This window comes from Netta rufina (genome assembly GCF_964035555.1).
Source record: "Netta rufina genome assembly, chromosome: 4".
Lineage (NCBI taxonomy): Eukaryota > Metazoa > Chordata > Aves > Anseriformes > Anatidae > Netta > Netta rufina.
Window position 1 is genome coordinate 643,644 of NC_140127.1, and position 18,470 is coordinate 662,113.

An 18,470-nucleotide genomic window follows, 5' to 3' on the forward strand; every position below is an offset into this window, starting at 1 on the left:
TAGACCCACCCACCATTCCTTGATGAACATCTCTCTCCCACATGCACCTGACCCCTTTTTGTTTCTAGGGGAGCTCCCACAGAACAACAAAGAACTCACAGAGATCAATTACTGTTGTGGGAATATAAATGTTGTTTTTACAGTTACATTGTTTAGAAGGAAGGAATGTGGTACTGAGATATGCTTACAGTGATAAGAAAGCTTAAGCAGGCGACCTTGTAAAATGCAGACAACCAGACTCCTTAGGACAATTAGGTGAAAATCACAGTGTTAAGTCAAGTCAGGTAAGTGAAGAAACATTACCACTTCAAACAGTAAAAATGGCAAAAGGAAACTGAAATTTAACAGGCCGGCTACTGAAGGCCATGCATTGTCTGTGAAGCATCAGATAGATTGTGAACCTGGATTACCCACTCAGTGGGGAGACAGGGGAAGGTCCTGTCATCAAAAAGTATATCAACTGTGTTTTGGAACTAGTAGGCGCGCTCTCCTGCTTGTGGGCGCCCGCCATTGCAATCGCAAATAAAATTGCTGCTTCACTGAGATCCTTGCCTGAGCCTAAGTTATTGGCTACGGAGTGTTTCTCACACTGTGTAACACTAATTCCACTTTACTGCAGTGAAACTTTAGCTTTGTTTTTAATACTTAACATTTATTTCAATTAACGGATCACATTCAGTTAGCACCATAGCATACCATAATGTATGTAACTACATCTGTAATAAATTCAATAGAGTTCAGCAGAACTAAGCCACAAGGACAGCATTAGAACCCATCCCATGTTTCTTTTGCTCTGACCACTGGTACCTCAACTTGTTTTTAACACATCCAGATTCTTTACACACAAGCGCATGAAAACACAAGAACAAAAAGCAAAGGAGAACTGGCCACATACTCCTCTTTCTAACAATATGACCTTCTGCTCAAAGCCTTGTATTTTCAAGCCATCATACATTTGTATTTTATATTGCTTTTCATTCACTCAAGGGCAAAAATTGACAGCAACAGAAACATCAAGATACACAAAGGTCTCAACTATTAATGTGCAACATCCAACACCATAACATCACTTCTTGTCTTATGAAGAAATAAAAGAGAATTAAACATTATCAGATAGAAAATACTGCTAACAGTAACAAGACTTGAATACTTACCAGTTCCAATACCACTGACGACTGCACCATCAATAAGTCCTGTTGTGACAGCGTTATTGGTAGGTGCATTATGTGGAGCCAAACTTGGCAAGAACAGGCAGCTGTTAAATACAAGATGAGCAACAAACTAGTTTATCAAAGTCAGCATAACCAGAGTTTAATACAAACAAAATACAGCCTAGAAAAACATACCATAACCATATTATCACTCTCCTTGAATTTATATGGAAATGAATCCTCGAGATTTCTCCTTGTGAGGTAAGATCTTCAATACAGAGACTTTTGGCAGCATGTGTCTTTGGTGCAAAGGCACAAAGACTTATGCTTATGCTGCTCCACAGCATAAAATGTTCCGTCCTGCGGAACCATAACAACCATAACTCCCTTTGCAGCCTTCAAGATGTTCTGCTCTCTCTGAAAAACTCAGTTAGTTAAAGATTCAAAGGATTTGGGAGATGTCTAGAATGGTGTCCTTATTGTAAGTATGTTTACTCTCACAGTGAGGCCCTGTTTTGCAGAACTATAGCTAAGTATGGTCGTTACAAGAGCCACCGCTGCTGCAGACACAATGGGAACAGATATAAGGAGTACCTCCCCTAGATACCACAGGATTTTATGAGCCCAGAGGGTTTCACTGATCAGCCTACCCGTGGTGAAGTGAACTCCCATGGGAATCATCACTTTGTTGACATATACCCTCAGTCCATTGTTCTGGTCATAGCTATCCTCATCTTGATTACAGTTCTCATCATACACTTGTTCCTTCATCCCTGAAAATGTCATTTGCAGGGCAAGTCCCCTACCATCATTGGCATTACAAGCATTGCAGGGGTCCATCAAAAAACTATTGACTCTGTTGGGTTCATGAACCACCCTGGGCACTTGAAAACAGACCAAAATATGTTTACATCTTTTGATTGATTAGGGCAGCCTTCATAGGTAACCCAGTGAAATTACAAGGGGTAACAGGTGCCTTATGTGGGTTACTTCTGGGTGTGTAAGCAGCAGATGCAAATCTCCCAGAGCAATCACAGTGGCAATTAATCTTGCAAGCCTAATTCAATTTGTCCTTAGGAGAAAAAGTTCCTCTCTTTTTGAGCAAATAGAGCAGAATTTTGACCAACATTTGACTTGGAGATTTTGGAGTCCCAAACTACCCAGGCTAGCCTATGCTCTCACACCAGTCGTCCCTAATAAACTGGAACTTCAGTACTCGGGAGCAACTGGTTCTGTCAAAGGCCATATCAGAACAGAAAAAGACACAAGAAAAAGAGTAACCTAAATACTAAATCTGGGAAGAAAATGACAAGAGAAATAATTCTGTCAGATGGTGCTGCTGCTGGCTCTATGAAACTGTAGAACAGCTCTGGAAAACAGATGATTTCTGCCTTTCCCAGAATTATCATAAAAACAGACTAAAGTGAAAAAGAGGAGCTGCTCTTCTCATATTAGAATTTGTTATGCTTTTGGGTTTCACACCATCTTCCATTACTGTTTGTTTGTACAACTAAAAACACCTTTCACTAAAATATTCTAGTCAAGATGTTTTCTCTTTTAATCAAGCTTCTGAACAATTCAGAACAATTACTTATCATTCAGGATTTCATCCTCAATCATCTGACTTGAGTGCACCTGACAACACTGAACTCTTTGAGATACTGTTTTTCCAAATCTTTTCTGCCCATCTATGGATCAGGTCACATGCAGTTAAGGAATACCTGTCTTATCATAATCTCAGCCTGAATTTCGACAGCGGGTCTGGAGATATTTAGTGCTTAGCATGGGACAAAATGAGGATTTTAATTTTTTTCTTCTATGCCATTTTGGAAAATATTTGGCTTAAATATACGCTGACAAAGGTGTGATGTTTTAATCTTCTGAACAGTTGAGTTAAATCATGGTAGAAAAAGCAAGACATTAGTGACACCAGGTGCTACAATATAAAAGGAGTTAATAAGTGTTACATTTACGTTACACCTCCAGTTAATTAACAATTTTTCCACTTATTGGGACTCAACATAGTTTCTGCTTGACATATCTATCTGCTTTTCCTGCTTCCCCATTTCCAAGTTCTTCAGCAATTTTAAGCAGGTTTCAGAGCACCTGGGCCATTAAGACATTGGATGGAGATTCTAGCAGCTACTGTGTGCAAGGGTATATTATCATCCCTTCATTATAAAAGGCGCACAAAATCTAGATCCAAGAGGGTACTATCAACATTTACATATGTATGGGCTTACACTTGCACACATGGCAAGCAAGTACTGGCTTGAAGTCATTAATGACAGAATGGAAGTTTATGCAGCATCAAGTATTCCTGTCTTTTCTTTAAAGAATTGTTTTGTTTCCAGTTTGAGAATAGTTGAGAATAGTCCCTTAAAAATTACCGTGAAGGAAGAAGATAATGAAACATGGCACTGTGCCCTCTGCTCCTCGAGAGGCACGTGTTACCTTACCCGAACCCCTCAAGAGAGGTGTCAAATTCGATGAAGGCAGGAGTAAGGGATGATCCATGAAGCCTGATGTCGTGTGGTGTTGTCATGGACACCAGGCACTTGACTCTTGTCAGGGGCACAGTGCTACCTTCTGCTGGCTTGAGCAGACTCTTGCTTATCCGATAGTGGCTGTCTTCATGCAAACCAAAGACGCTGTCTGAACCCAGACCTTCCATCGAGGTAACCATGCTATCTACAGTAAGAAGCCAAGAAACAAAATGTTGCAAAAAGGAGGCATTCACAGGCCACTGATTGGGACTGTTCAGGAACTGCTTCCAGTGCAGCGGCTGAACAATCAATGTCAGGTTGAGCCTCTTGGTTAGGAGATTGGGAGTTGGGAAGCACTGATCTTGTTATCAAACAATTCAGCTGACACCAAGAGAGGAACATCTCATATGATGGACAGCACAGCAAGTCAGCGGTAATGCCAGAAACCGAGCCAACAACCCACCTCATTACCTCGCACCAGAAAGCACTCCTTCCACAAGCCTTGGAAGCATTCCTGTTACATGGCCTAACCAACAGGAAAACCTCTGCCTTGTGTTTATCAGATGTAACAGCTCTAAACTCAAAGTATCGGAGCTCACAATAAGCAGGCAGACTCAAAAAGCTGTGCCTAGTAATTTAACACGGTAACTGCTGGTATATCCAGAGAGCTAGCTTTGCCTTCCCTCCCCGGGTTAGTAACTTTTCCAGCTCACACTGTCAGTTTTCACCATTTACTCCTCCCCTGCACTGTCATAATACCCTGCTAAACATAAATACAGAAATGCAGGGCTGACATAGAGACAATCTGAATCTCTCGTCTCTTTTCCAATATACCTAACCTGATGACATCACACACACTGGAGGGAATTCAGTCACATTTTTCTACCTCAGAGATAGAAAAGAAAGTATCAGGGTTGCATACACAGTGGAGGGAAAGTACTGAATGCTTCTAGCTTAGCACCATCCAGGACACATGCTAGTTCCTTATAAATAATCCAAACGTTTCAATTAAAGTAGTTTTAACAATGCTTTACGACTGGCTGTATGATGACCAAGACAATGTCTTATTTATCAAAATAAATATCACATGCTTTGGAAACTTAGCAATATTCTCCTAGTACTACCACCCACTGTGTCTTTCCTCTACTACATGAGTGGCTGCTCCCAACCTTTACAACAGATAGATAATAAGAGGGAAGAGCGGGTGTGAAAGAGATCAGATAGGCCAGAAGAATCCACTGATATTCAACTCAAACAGCCCATTACAGACATTCAGGACAGCTTACAAGGCTGATTCATTTAGTATCTGGAAAACAGATGTAATTATTCTAGTGCGATAATTGTAGCTGACGAGCCATTGCTGTATGAGGAATTCTATACGACAGATAGTGACAGGAAACCCCACAAAGGTATAATGAACATTTTCACAGTGCATATGCATCTATGATCTAACAATGCCTATTGAGTATCCTGTCAAAATACATTGTTAATACCTTCTCTCAAAGTTAATTACATGAGGAAAACCAAAGCTGATTTTTTTTTTTTCCCCAAGGATGGTGTGACTGTGCTTTCCATTAAAATCTTTACCACTCCCTTAAAGTGTAACATGGTTACCACATAATATTAAATATCTAAGTTTTAATACATTAGGGAAGTAAGCATATTGAAAACAAGCAATGAGGGAAAACATAAATATCTGTTACAAAAAAATAGTGAATGGTTAAAAAAGGGAATTGCTGAATTTTAAGTAATTCAGAGTGGATGCCCCCAATCCAACTTCTACCTCTTTTTGAGAAATCATTATGAAACTGAGATTCTGCCATGTTTTTCTTGTTGGGTTACAAAGAAATACGGAGAGTTTAAAACTCATTACTAGTGATGCTAATGATGACCCAAGTTCTAGAGCGTAGCTAAAATCAACACAGTTGTGCTTGCATGTAGCAGTTTCAGTTACTTTATTTGCCACTTTGCTGTACCTGTGAGAGAGGCTACACAGATGTCATGAAATGACGGGCACATAAAAGTATCTGAGAATATTTTTTCTTCTTACTGTTAAATAACTACGATTTCAGCATTTATTAAAGACCTAAAAAGCAATCTACTACCATGGAATCACAGAATCTGCTCAAGCAGGGTAACCTAGTACTTAGCCCAGGAGCACATCCAGGCAGCCTTTGAGTATCTGGAAGGAGTGGAACTCCACAACCTCTCTGGGCAACCTAACTTGTACCAGTGCTCCATCACCTTCCCAGTAAACAAGTGCTTCATATTTAATAGTTAACATTCATAAAATCAGAAATTATCATTACCTCACTGTATGTGTATGAAATAAATTACCATGGTCCCTCCATGTTTAATTCTAATCTAACTGTCCTGATGATTTCACATTCACACAAGGCTGGGGCAAAGTGAGGTCCTTCTCCATGTTTATCTATGCTTTTTTTTTTTTTTTTTTTTTTTTAATATATGTAAGTATGCAACAGAGGGATATCATTGATCATTACACAAATTTCCAGTACTTTAGCACTTACTTCTCATTTCCGGTTCAAAACTCAGTGAGCTTGGTTTGTGCACTCGGTACTGCTTCAACAGCTTTTTGTCCCAAGCTCCGCAATTTAAAGGATTTCCCAAGCATAAAAATTCCCTAGGAAAGAGGATTAAAAAATTACAAATTGTATCGTAAAGATTTTAACCCAGAACGGCAACAAACCAAATAAAACACCACTCAAACAAGAAGATGACAATCTCTTGTATTAAATAGATTTTTAACCAAGAAGCTGAATAAAGTAATGAATAATTCCAAGAAACACACTTGATCCATCTGGAACAACTCAAATTTTGAAGACATACTATCAAAAGTTGCCCTCATTTCAATCATTATTTCATTACCATTATTTCAATAGTTGAACAAAGCACCCGATTTCTTGGCAATAAGGCTACCGCATTCTTAGGGGTGAGGATCAGGATGTTCCCTGTTGCATACCCAGCAAGCTGAACTCACCTATAAGTACAGGCCACAGGCTGATGTGAGAAAGCGACCTGTGCACTGGTTAACCCATCTGTCCCATTTTAGGTAGAGGATAGTTTCGCAGCTACCAACATCTGTGTTTATGTATGTCTCTAATGTCTGTATCTACAGTTATCTGTATGATCCATATCTATGGTTTGGGGAAGATGAAGTCCCTGTGATGAGATTAACAACACGCATGCTCACTGCAGTACCACAAAATGCCACTAAAGGGAACAGACAAGTTGTTCTGGCTACAGGTCAGCCACTTAGCAGCCCCCAGGAGATTATAAAATTAAATCCTTCCTTATGCTAGTTGAGATCCAGCAAGCAATTCAAAGTATCATAATGCTGCATGTGTACTTATCAAATGCTTCCAAATACGCTCACGACAAACTTTTCAAATGTGCTTCTCTAGAAGCAGCACAGATGTAAAAACATCCAGGATGTTTTTAAAATGTTTATACATTTTTTAAAAGATGAACTTTTCAAAGCTATGCATCACTATGCATCATTACAATTTATGCAAATTTTTAACCTAAAGCCACTTCTTTTACTTATTCCTTTGTCTGTTCTCAGAAAATGTTACTTCACAACAGAGTTTGTCCCAAGTAAGGCCAGACAGCACTACCAAAGTTGAAGAGGAGAGCAGCAAGCCCAACTCTTGCTACAAAGGCTTGATTTTTCCAGACATTTCTTTTATAGCAATCCTTTGTTCCCTTCACACAAAGTAAAGGGCCAAATCAAACAGCTAGCCTGAAACTTTTGTTATTTGAGATATTTAACATTGCACAGAATCTAGGAATCAATTCCCTTCTATGGCAGTATCGTTTTACATTCATCACGTTTCCTCTTCCTAACAACCTGGCCAGGAAAAGCATTTTGGATAGCTACTCATTATTTGCAGGAAGGAAAGAATTACAGAAGTTCAGTGCAACCTCTGTGGAAAAAAATAAACATATTTCCCCCCACCACACTCCTCCTTCCCCTGGTGCCCAACATCTCCAGGGGTACACAGCACTTAACAGAAGTGAGATGGTCTATTTAAGAAAATGTAAAACAGGATTCTGTGCCATCACTACCACACAAGGTCATTTATGCTCTCTAACAATCCAAGCGATTTACAGCCAGCCAGCCACAATGCAGGCACAAGGACTCAGCTCTGCAGGAGTTCAACGGCATCTTTCTGACCTCAGCACCATTGGCTGCAGGGCCTGGGAAGCCAGTCTTTCAAACATCCTCTGAAGTGGGGGATGCAGAGAATGGTCCTCATCAGCCAGAGCAGCACTGCATCTTTGTAGAAGTCGTGCATGAAGCCCGGCTTCGCACATGACTTGCTGGTTTCGCTCCGTGTGTACAAGAGATTGCAGGATATTGGCCACTGCTAGCTGGAGGTCCAGCGCATGCTGAAAAAAAGGAAAAAGTGTGTTTGAGAGGACACAAACAGAGAAGACAAATAGAAGGAAGCCTTTATGCATCATAACTAAAGGAAAACTACCCTTAAGCAATTGATACACAAAATATCCAGTCCTCAGATGCATGTGCATCTTGCAGGAGCGATGAACACTTCCATCATTTTTTGGAAGAGGAAAAAAAAAAAAAATCAGCGATATGAAGGACTACCACGGCCCTTGTGAAGAAAAAAAAATGGTTACTGATGGTTACTCTAACCTCTACTTTCCCCAAGAGAAGAGAGTCAGTTTAGAAGCTCTGCTTAAAGTGCACTAAATTATTTTTCTGACAGAGAAGCTATTTTTACTAACCTATCAGCATTATTATCCGTAGAAAACAAGGTATACACAACATAACAGCCAAATTAAAACCCTGAATACACAACATCTCCATGCTCATCACCAGTAGAGGACAACATAAAAGGCCTTGTAAATTCTTGTAAACTTTTCAAACTTTTTTTTTAATAGAAAGTGTTCTTCAGGGAAGTCATCTCAAATATAAAACATTAAAGCAAGTTTTTTGCTAAAAACTTGCAACAAATCCTTCACATACAAACCACCAGTAGGGGTTTGGGATTGGGAGTTGTACAAAGCAGGTAGTACCATTCAGAGACAAAACTTATTCCAGCTATTTCAAACAGATCGTATGTACCAAGCTGCAATGTCCAACCCCATGTCCTCTGCATACTACACATTAGGGCAAACAAGCACTCATCACAATGCTTGGAAGCATATCTGACAGCCATTTCAGATAGTATTTTTGAACTTATATATCTTTGCCAGGCGTTTGAAAGAAATAAGCGAATCCAAGCTAACGTAAGAAAATTTCTATCAGACCTCTTCCTATATAATCAACTACATAACTTGATAATTCTGTGAAACATATTAGCTTCTTGGCATGAATTAAGTTTACACCACCTCTTTTCTACTTTCTGTAGCCATCCTTTAAACTAGTTTCTCTCAAAGCTGAAGACAGCAGATTTTTTCTCTACCTCTGGGTGTGTAGTTGATCCAACAGAGGCCAGGAGATCCAGCATTGCAAGCATAGCACCAGGGTGGATAACAACTGCGTCAGAGCTTTGCACAGACGTGGAACCTGTCTGGAGTTTCACATCAGGTATGTTTTTCTGAGGGCAAACAGGAGGCGTCGAAACAGAATGATATGTGTGCCTGCAGGACAGAAAAACAAATCACCATTACAACCCCATGTATTACGAGCTTTGCATTTTATTTTATTCTTCAACAGCTGCTGTGAAGTTAGACTGGTACGCAGACATGCCTCTCCTTCTCCTTCCCTCAGGTCAACATCCCAAGCACTTTCTTCTTCTCAAACCCATTGGATGTGTTTCCCCAAAGACAACCCAGAGGACTCTTAATTTACTGCAATCAAGTGTCTTTGAGAGTCATCTGTTCCCTAGGTGCTATACAGCCTAAAGAACATAAAAGTTGCCTAATCTCTTCCTTGTTTCCACTCTACTTGCAGTGGCAGCATGCAGAAGCTACCACCCTTCCTGTGCTCTGGAAGGGATTCAGCTTGCAACATAGTAATCCCCGTTTTCTTTAACAAATACTTATAAAAGACACTAACAAACAATTGTAGGCAGCCTCAAACTAACCTACGGGAACCAAGTTTGTCTGGGTATACACTCCTGCCAGCAGCCCATGTGAAGGCTAAGAGCGTTCCAACAACTGTTACAACAATCTCGTTTTCTATCAATCTTCTATATTGCATACATAGTCCAAGTATTTATCGTATATGCTTATTCCTAAGAAGGAAAACATACATCTTATGCAACAGTTTAACTGAGAATTGATCCGGTAACTCTGTGCACAGACCAAGGTAGGAAATATTAAGTATTGCCTTGGGGGTCGGGTGATCTGGTGTATGGTAAGCCCTTGCACGGGGAAGTGCTGGCACTACATCAGGGGAATCTGGTGTACGGTAATCCTTGCACGGGGAAGTGCTTGGAATACACCAGGGAATCTGGTAAACTCATAGGTGCGCGGTAACGCTTGCACGGGGAAGTGCTTGGCGGTACACCCCCATTTTTCAGAATGTTAGTGTGTGGTACACTGCAGAAGGGAAATTTCTGTAGCAACATACTGGCGATGGCTAGGAAAAATGGGAAATATGAGTTCCAGGGGACAGGGAGATATCCCTGGGGGAGTGCCTACTAATAGTTCTTCCTGAAAAATGATAAGAAATTGGAAACATAATCCCAAAATTAGAGGGATTGTGAAAGAAAAACAATTAAAAAAAGGTTAAATATTGTGTATCAGTATGGACAAAAGAACCAATTAAGGAAACAGCAGTATTTTGACCAAAATACAGGTCTGATGAAAATTCAGGCTTTAAATTTATGTGTAAACAATAAGATTCCTTTTTCAGAGAAGGAGCCAAGTTATGCTCCCTATAATCCTAATATTGTACCTGTGACAGCAGTAGTCACTCCAGGAAAGGAGACATGGACTGTAATTAACACTGTCCCTAAAGAAGGATCGTACTCTAGGCTCTGGCAAGAATTAGAACAAGGTAGAAGATATATTGAGAATTTTGCCTTCCCTGATACTAACAGTACTAACACTAACTATGTATCCTCTTAGGTGAACTACCCCCCCCTCCTTACCAGCAGAGAGGTTAGGACTTTTAAGAAGGAGAGGAAGTCTTTATTTGAGGACCCCAACAGCCTAGCTGAACAATTAGACCAGTTCCTACGACCTGACATATTATACTCTTGGGGGAGGGAATTATGTCTGTAAGTATGTTGTTTACAGGGAAAGAAATGGGAATGATCAGGAGGAGAGCTGCTATACAAGAATGGGAAAGAGCTCATCCTCCAGGACCAGGGGTAATACCGGCACGGCAGAAATACCCACTTGCCAATCCTGGCTGGAATAATAATAGTGTGCAACACAGAAATTATATAAGAGACTTGGGGTCAGAATGAGAAAGTACTAGGGGATGAGTCCGTATATTCACCTCTGACTGGAAAGACCCTGAAATGGGGGCGGAAGCAACAACATAGGTGGACAATTTTACCTCAGGGGTTTACAGGGCCACCTATCTATTTGGGTAAGTTCTAAAAAAGATTTTGGAGCAATTACAACCTCCCAAGGAGGTATTAATGTTACAAATATGTGGATCATTTTCTATTGTCAGGACAGGAGAAAACAGTTGTAAAGGAAGCTACTAACAAGCTATTCAACTTTCTGGGAAAGCAGGGCTTGGGAGTATTGAAAAATAAATTACAATATGGAGAAAGAGAAGTCAGGTATTTAAGGCATCTAATGTCTGAGGGAAAACGAAGAATAAATCCAGAGAGGATTCAGGGAATTGTTGAAAATTAAGAAAGAACTAAAAAGTTTTAAAAGAAAGATTTTTTAAGGAATCAGGAGTCATGAAGTCTGAAGGAAAATGGATACTCCCTGATGGGAGAGAAATGCTGAATAAAGTGATAATGAGGCAAATATTAACTGTTTTACATCAGAAGAGTCATTGGGAGATGCAAGCAATGTGTGATGTTGTGCTAAGAAAGTATGTCTGTGTAGACATATACACTGTAGTGAAGCACATATGCAGAGGATGTACCATATGTCAAAAGGTAAATAAAAAAGTCTTCTGTAACCCATCCAGAAGGGGACGGGAGCCAGGGCTTTGACCTTTCCAAAGTATACAGGTAAACTTTACTGAGTTACTTGTTTGTCCTAATTGACCATGTGACTGGATGGGTGTAAGCTTTACTGCAAGGGTTAAAGCAGGCCTTAGAGATTGAGTGGGATTTTCACAGCCCCTGGCACCCCTCCTCTTCTGGGAAGGTGGAGCGAATGAACCAGACATTAAAGAAGCAAATAACTAAATTAGTGTTAGAAACCCAACTTCCTTGGGTAAAATGCTTACTCCTACAGGCTCAAACAGCATCAAGAAAGGATATAGGAATTTCACCACATGAGATGCTGTTCAGATTGCCCTATTTGGGCAGAAGGGATGAGATACCACAATTCAAAACAAGAGAGTTTTCTTAAGAACTGTATTCTGGGGTTGTCCTCTTCTTTGTCATCTCTCAGGACCTGTGGGTTGTTGGCTCAAACCCCACCTTTGGGATTCCCCATTCACCACCATCACCCAGGAAACCGGGTCCTGATTCGGACCTGGAACTAGTCAACTCTGGCCTGAATGGGAAGGACAATTACTAACCACTGAAACAGCCGTAAGAACTGTGGAAAAAGGTTGGACTCACTATACTCGAGTGAAGGCATCCATCGACGCTAGTACCTGGGAAGCTGTTCCTACAAAAGACTTGTTGGAAGTTGAAATTGAAGAGAAAAATCTCATAGTGGACTCTGAGCAGGATAAGAGCTTACAATTGTAAACTAACCTTTTATTTTCACAGGTAACTAACGACTGTGACTTGTGATTGAGAGAAAGGACAGACCTATAGCGAATTGCAGTGCTTCCAAGGGGGGGTTGTTACAGTAGTAGTGTACATCTTATTCTTTGTATAGATAATTATTTGGAAATATGTTTGTATATTTATTTGTATATTTATTTGTATATGTATATTTGGAAATATCTTTGTATAGATAATTATTTGGAAACCTAAGGTTTGAAAATCTTTACAGGGAAAAATCTTTTACTAATTTTGTTTTTAGTGATTGTAGGCCTCAGAGAAGGCCTCGGTCAATTGGCAACTTGGAAAAGGCATGACCAGATAATAGCAAAAACGGGATGCCCCATCAAAATATGGGTGACTGTGACAGAGGGTTATATACCACAAGCCGTCACGTTTGATGCTTGTGAGGTGTTAGCTTGTGGAGATTTAAATGCCCAATGACAATTGAGCAGAGAGAACAAATAACTGGGAGAGACACAACAGCCAGACTGAGAATAGATGTATGGAAACAATCCTCTATTGCCATCAGAGAAAGGGAGAAACTCAAGGAGAAAACAGGAGAGAAAACAGGAGGCCCTCTGAAATGTGGCAGTTCAAACATTTGAGATTCAAACAGGGTATGGGGATGTGAATGCCTGGATAGAATGGGTCAAATATACCGTCCAGAGTCTCAACCGTAGCTACTGCTATGCTTGTGCCTCGGGACGACTGATTGCCCAGATAGTGCCCTTCCCATGGGGGTGGACCAAAGACTCCCAAGGGATGCGATGTATGATTGCATTGTACCAAGAAAAGACTGCCTGGGGAAATGAGGCCTGTAAGTCTCTCTTTACTGTTTCTTGCATGATAACAATATCACGGTTCCCCCTGTATCCTCCACAGCTATAGGTAACCGTACAGCTTGCCTCTCACGGCAGGGTGTGAGTGCTACCTGGCATCTGGGAGAATTTGCCTTCTGCTACCAAGGACTTGATGGGAAACTGCTCAAGACTTGAGATCCCCAGGGGAGATCTCTGGTGGTACGGTGGAGGGAAGATCTTACGGTCCACCCTACCATCTGATTGGGAAGGCACTTGTGCACTTGTTCAATTAGCTATACCCTTCACCCTGGCATTTGAAAGAGAAACATCACAAATACCCAGAAGAAAAGAGGCTTAGGAATATCATTTGATGATAGAGTATACATAGATTCTATTGGGGTACCTAGAGGAGTTCCAGATGAACATAAAACCAGAAATCAAATTTCTGCAGTGTTTGAGTCACTGTTTTGGTGGGTAACAATCAATAAAAATGTGGATTGGATTAATTATATCTATTATAATCAGCAGAGATTCATCAAATATACCAGGGATGCAATGAGAGGAATTGCTGAACAACTAGATGCCACCAGCAAAATGGCTTGGGAAAACAGGATATCATTAGATATGATGCTCGCGGAGGAAGGAGGTGTGTGTGTGATACTGAGCAACCATTGTTGCACCTTTACACCCAACAATACTGTCCCAGATGGCTCAGTAACTAGAGCATTGCAAGGGCTTACCACCCTTGCCAGTGAATTGGCAGAAAAAGTAGGCATATTTACATACTTGATTGTAGTTGTTGTAGGAGTTTTGACAGCCATTGGTTGCTGTATTATCCCCTGTGTAAGAGGACTAGTACAGTGGTTAACTGAAACCGCACTATTGAAACAAATGACCATGGAGCTACCACCTTACTCAGATAAGGTGATAATGAGGAGATGGAAAGCAAAGAAAGCAAAGAAGAAGAAGAAATCTACCAAATTACACCTTAGAAAAAGGTTTTGCAAAAATCAACAGTTTATAAAAAAAAAAAAGAAAAGGGAGGAAATGTGGGAATAGAAATGTTGTTTTTGCAGAGTTACATTTGTTTAGAAGGAAGGAATGTGGTACTGAGATATGCTTACAGTGATAAGAAAGCTTAGCAGGCGACCTTGTAAAATGCAGACAACCAGACTCCTTAGGACAATTAGGTGAAAATCATGGTGTCAAGTCAAGTCAGATAAGTGAAGAAACATTACCACTTCAAGCAGTAAAAATGTCAAAAGAAATTTGAAATTTAACAGGCTGGCAACTGAAGGCCATGCATTGTTTGTGAAGCATCAGATAGATTGTGAACCTGGATTACCCACTCAGTGGGGAAACAGGGGAGGGTCCTGCCATCAAAAGGTATATAAACTGTGTTTTGGAACTAGTAGATGCGCTCTCTCCTGCTTGTGGGGCACCCGCCACTGCAATCGCAAATAAATTACTACTCCACTGAGATCCTTGCCTGAGCCTAAGTTATTGGCTACAGACTGTTTCTCACAATTTATAGCAACAGGTTTAAGAAAAAAAAATTATCTGTACAAATCAATTTTCCCAAGTATTTCCACAAACTCTCTTCCACTAATGTTTCAAACGAACTTAGTGCTTGAAATACCAGGTAGGTAGAAGTAGTCATGGTTTTCTCTTTGAAACTTAAATGTGATTGTTGTATATGGAGTGGTAATTCATGTCAAGAAAATGGTTGATATTAATAAAGAAGGGGGAGATTTGGGAGTGTGGCCATGGGGGTTGGAAAGCATCGAAGGCTTTTGCTGTTATACCCCCTGGTGACCTGGACGTGCCTTTTGACCCAGGCCTATTGGCCTTGAAAAGGAGATGAATACGCTCTTCTTCGATCCGGGAAGAATGGGATACATAAGGCCTGAAGGCTGAGTTGCTTGACAACTTAAAGCAAGTCATATCGCTCAAAAGGAATGGAAAATGGAGACTGTTAAGTCATGAAACTTAAAGGATTGTTTGTTGCCTTTTCTGATTGTATAGGCATACTCAGGGTTAGTATGTAAAGCCATGTTCTGTATATTCAGAATGTTTGATGTTCATGTGTCAATGTTGGTGGAACGTAGACTCCCTGTGCAGCAAGTGCTGTTTACTTGCCTTTTATACCTTTTAGAAATATTTGTTTTATAAATATTACAAAATTCAGATTGAGTTGAGACTTCATTTATAACATGATTAAGTAGTGACAAGTTGTTCTGCTCTTCTATTACTCACAGTAAGCACCTTAACCCTTTTCACCTTCTTAATGCTGAGATGGAAATAAGGGCCATTTTTTTTCATGCATCCTAGCAGCGGTACTTGAGCAAAAATCTTCCGACCCACATCTGAACAAGAAAACTGTTGCTGCTTTACAACATCACCTTGAGAGCCTCAACACAAAATTTACAGGATACAATTCAAAAACCTGCTTGTGTTTAGCAAAGTTCTTCAGTCTAATGAAACCCTACTCCAAGATGCTCTGTAAGAACAAACTTCCATCTACTTTTAAGCACAAATTTTACTTGTACACGTCCTAACCATCACTATCACATCAACCTCATTAAATACACTTGGAAATTATAATACAGCAGTACAGGGAGATCCAAATTAAACTCCAAGTCGATACTCCCTATGATTCACAAACAATCAGATGGTCAAACTGCCTGCCCTTCAACACTGCATACAATGACCTGGAAAGGGGATACCCATCACAACCAGACAATTTGTTTTTCTGTGAGCAATATAGCCAAAAGGTATAACCTAAAAGCAAACATTAAGTGTATGTTTTGCACAGCATTTTAAAATTCACTAACTTCCCTATGTAGTTTTCCATGTAAGAAGTACTTTCATAAAAACAGGGAAAACAGTTCAAAAGCATTTCCCTAGGCAGAGAAAAGAACTCAAAATTCTGCCAAACTGTTGATCAAATGTTATCTACCAATATGTCAGCACCAACTGCAAAAAATTCATTTACCCATGCTTATACATTACTCGTATCACCCCGCTAAGGAGGGAAAGGAAGCAGTAGACAAGGTAAAAAGCCCATCTGACTGTTATGAATGAACACCCTAACAAGCCATCAACCTTCTGACTGAAAGTACCTCTTCCTGAAAAAAATTAGTTAGGGGAAAAGAAATCCTGCTCTATTACTTGATAGACTAGCCTTGTCTGAACTTTTTCAAGCTGCTCCTGATAATGTAATTTATATCTCCCTTAGACCACTTCTTATGCAGACCTTGTTCGTTTTCAAACAGGAACTTAGCTCCAAGTGATTCAGGTGTATGGAGATATTTGGATATTTGGATGTCACGTATTGGCATCACTACCTACAATTTGCTATGAAACATACCTTTATGTTTATTTTACCCAGGAAATATAAAAGCAAAAACATACACCTCATAAATAATAGCCACTTAGAGAAAAATGAGAATGAAGAAACAACAGTGAGAAAACAGAACTGAGATCAACTGATCTTAAAAGGTTCAGTACCTTTTCCTGGACAAAGCTGGCGTACCCCAGGGAGAGGGGAGAGAAGTCTCATTTGTCAGGCAAGGAGGGATCTGTTCTGCACGACTACAGACAAAACACACAGGGGTAGGACAGAAAGGTTAGAGAAGAAACCAGAGGCCAAAAGCTTGTTAGTTTTCCACAGCCATCACCAATGAAGTCTTTTCTAGGATCTGTTCTTCAGAAACAACACGGACGACAGAGGACGCTACTGAGCAACATGCACCAGGTGAACACGCGGACATGCAAAAGCATATCCTTGCTGTGTGGCATGACCCTGCAGCACTTGGTCAGTATTCGCAGAGTTTATCAACATGATCACGCTTACAGAACAGAACACTTTTACATCAGACAGCAGAAATGAAGGAAAGTAAAGCCTGAGCGAGTATGATCAATGTGGTTAAGAGGTAAAAGCAACATGAACTTTACAAGAACTGAGCATCAGAAAATTGAAGAAGGGAAAAAGCAGTCACTGAAGATGACAGCAAAAGTAAAAAAGGAAATTAATGACGTAGCTTATGCCCGAGCACTATGGGATTTACTTACCCCATTGAATCCTCATACTCTACTGTTAGCCAGTATTACAATTTACTAAAGCATGTGCAATGCAGTCTTAATACACATTTTTCTCCCTCAATCTGAATGTTTTAATGATCTTTCAAAATGAGAATAAGAAATTCATTTCTTTACTTGGTTGGTGATTTCTTTGTTTTGTTTTTGTCACTGTTGTTTTGTCTTTTTTAAACTACAGATGATAATTTGATACTTTGGAAGCAAATTTTGCATAAACAAAACCATTATTTTGGTATGTTACTAGTCACCTACTTGAAGAAAGCCTGACCAACCTGCAGATTTATTAGGATTTCACCATACACATTCACACCTGCCACGCTTGGAAAATCAGATCCTTGGTTTGATTCTAAATTCAATGGCACATCTTTGAGAAAATAGAGTTATGTTCATTAATTTGCTGGGGTGCAGAACCTACATATAAAGCCTATGTCTATATTTTACTTCTTAGTAACTTGTATTTTAAGTAAGAATTACCTTCAGACAAGTAAATCTTAAACACATACTTCAATACGCTTTGTTGTCATTTTTGAATCAACCTAAAAGACATGCATTACTTTTCATTCCTCATGTCAAGTGTCATTAAATTCTACTTGCTTAAATCTAGGACTGTCTCATTTTTAAAACAATCTACGACTTGTCTCATTTTTAAAACAATTTCAGGCTAGGTAGAGCTTTGTAGAACATGCCTATCCATCTAAAACAAAGTAAATTCATCATATTATCCAGTGACTTAGTTTCCAGTCTCATATATTAAAGCAAACAATAAGTTAAGGTGTCACGTTCGACAACCAATTTTTCATTTGGCTTAATAAATGCATAAAGTTCCAGTCGTTTTATATGACAAAGCAACCAAGTAGTCTGCGTATCAACCAACGGGCTGCTTGAAGTCAGCAAATATAATCACAAACTGACATCTGTATTTTAATTGCTACCATAACAAAAACATTCAACATCAGAGGGAATATTGCATACCCTTGAGAACACCAGCAAGCTAAGTCAATATTTGGTCAGATGCAGACACCTTATTCCTCTCACTGGAGTAAAGGAACAAAGAAATAGATTAACATGGGTATATAAAAGCTT

General features: G+C 39.8%; 1 protein-coding gene across 6 annotated transcripts in view; it reads right to left on the reverse strand.

Moving 5' to 3' along the window:
• Positions 1–18,470, reverse strand: part of WDFY3 (WD repeat and FYVE domain containing 3) — a 190,932-nt gene that overhangs the window by 73,960 nt on the left and 98,502 nt on the right. For all 6 annotated transcript variants that reach the window (XM_084286230.1, XM_084286228.1, XM_084286227.1 and 3 more), the window contains 5 exons: positions 9,088–9,265; positions 7,836–8,050; positions 6,169–6,281; positions 3,611–3,842; positions 1,155–1,255 (listed from right to left, as the gene is read on the reverse strand). In XM_084286230.1, the coding sequence (XP_084142356.1) occupies positions 1,155–1,255; positions 3,611–3,842; positions 6,169–6,281; positions 7,836–8,050; positions 9,088–9,265 (839 nt within the window). The remainder of the gene's footprint in view (positions 1–1,154; positions 1,256–3,610; positions 3,843–6,168; positions 6,282–7,835; positions 8,051–9,087; positions 9,266–18,470) is intronic.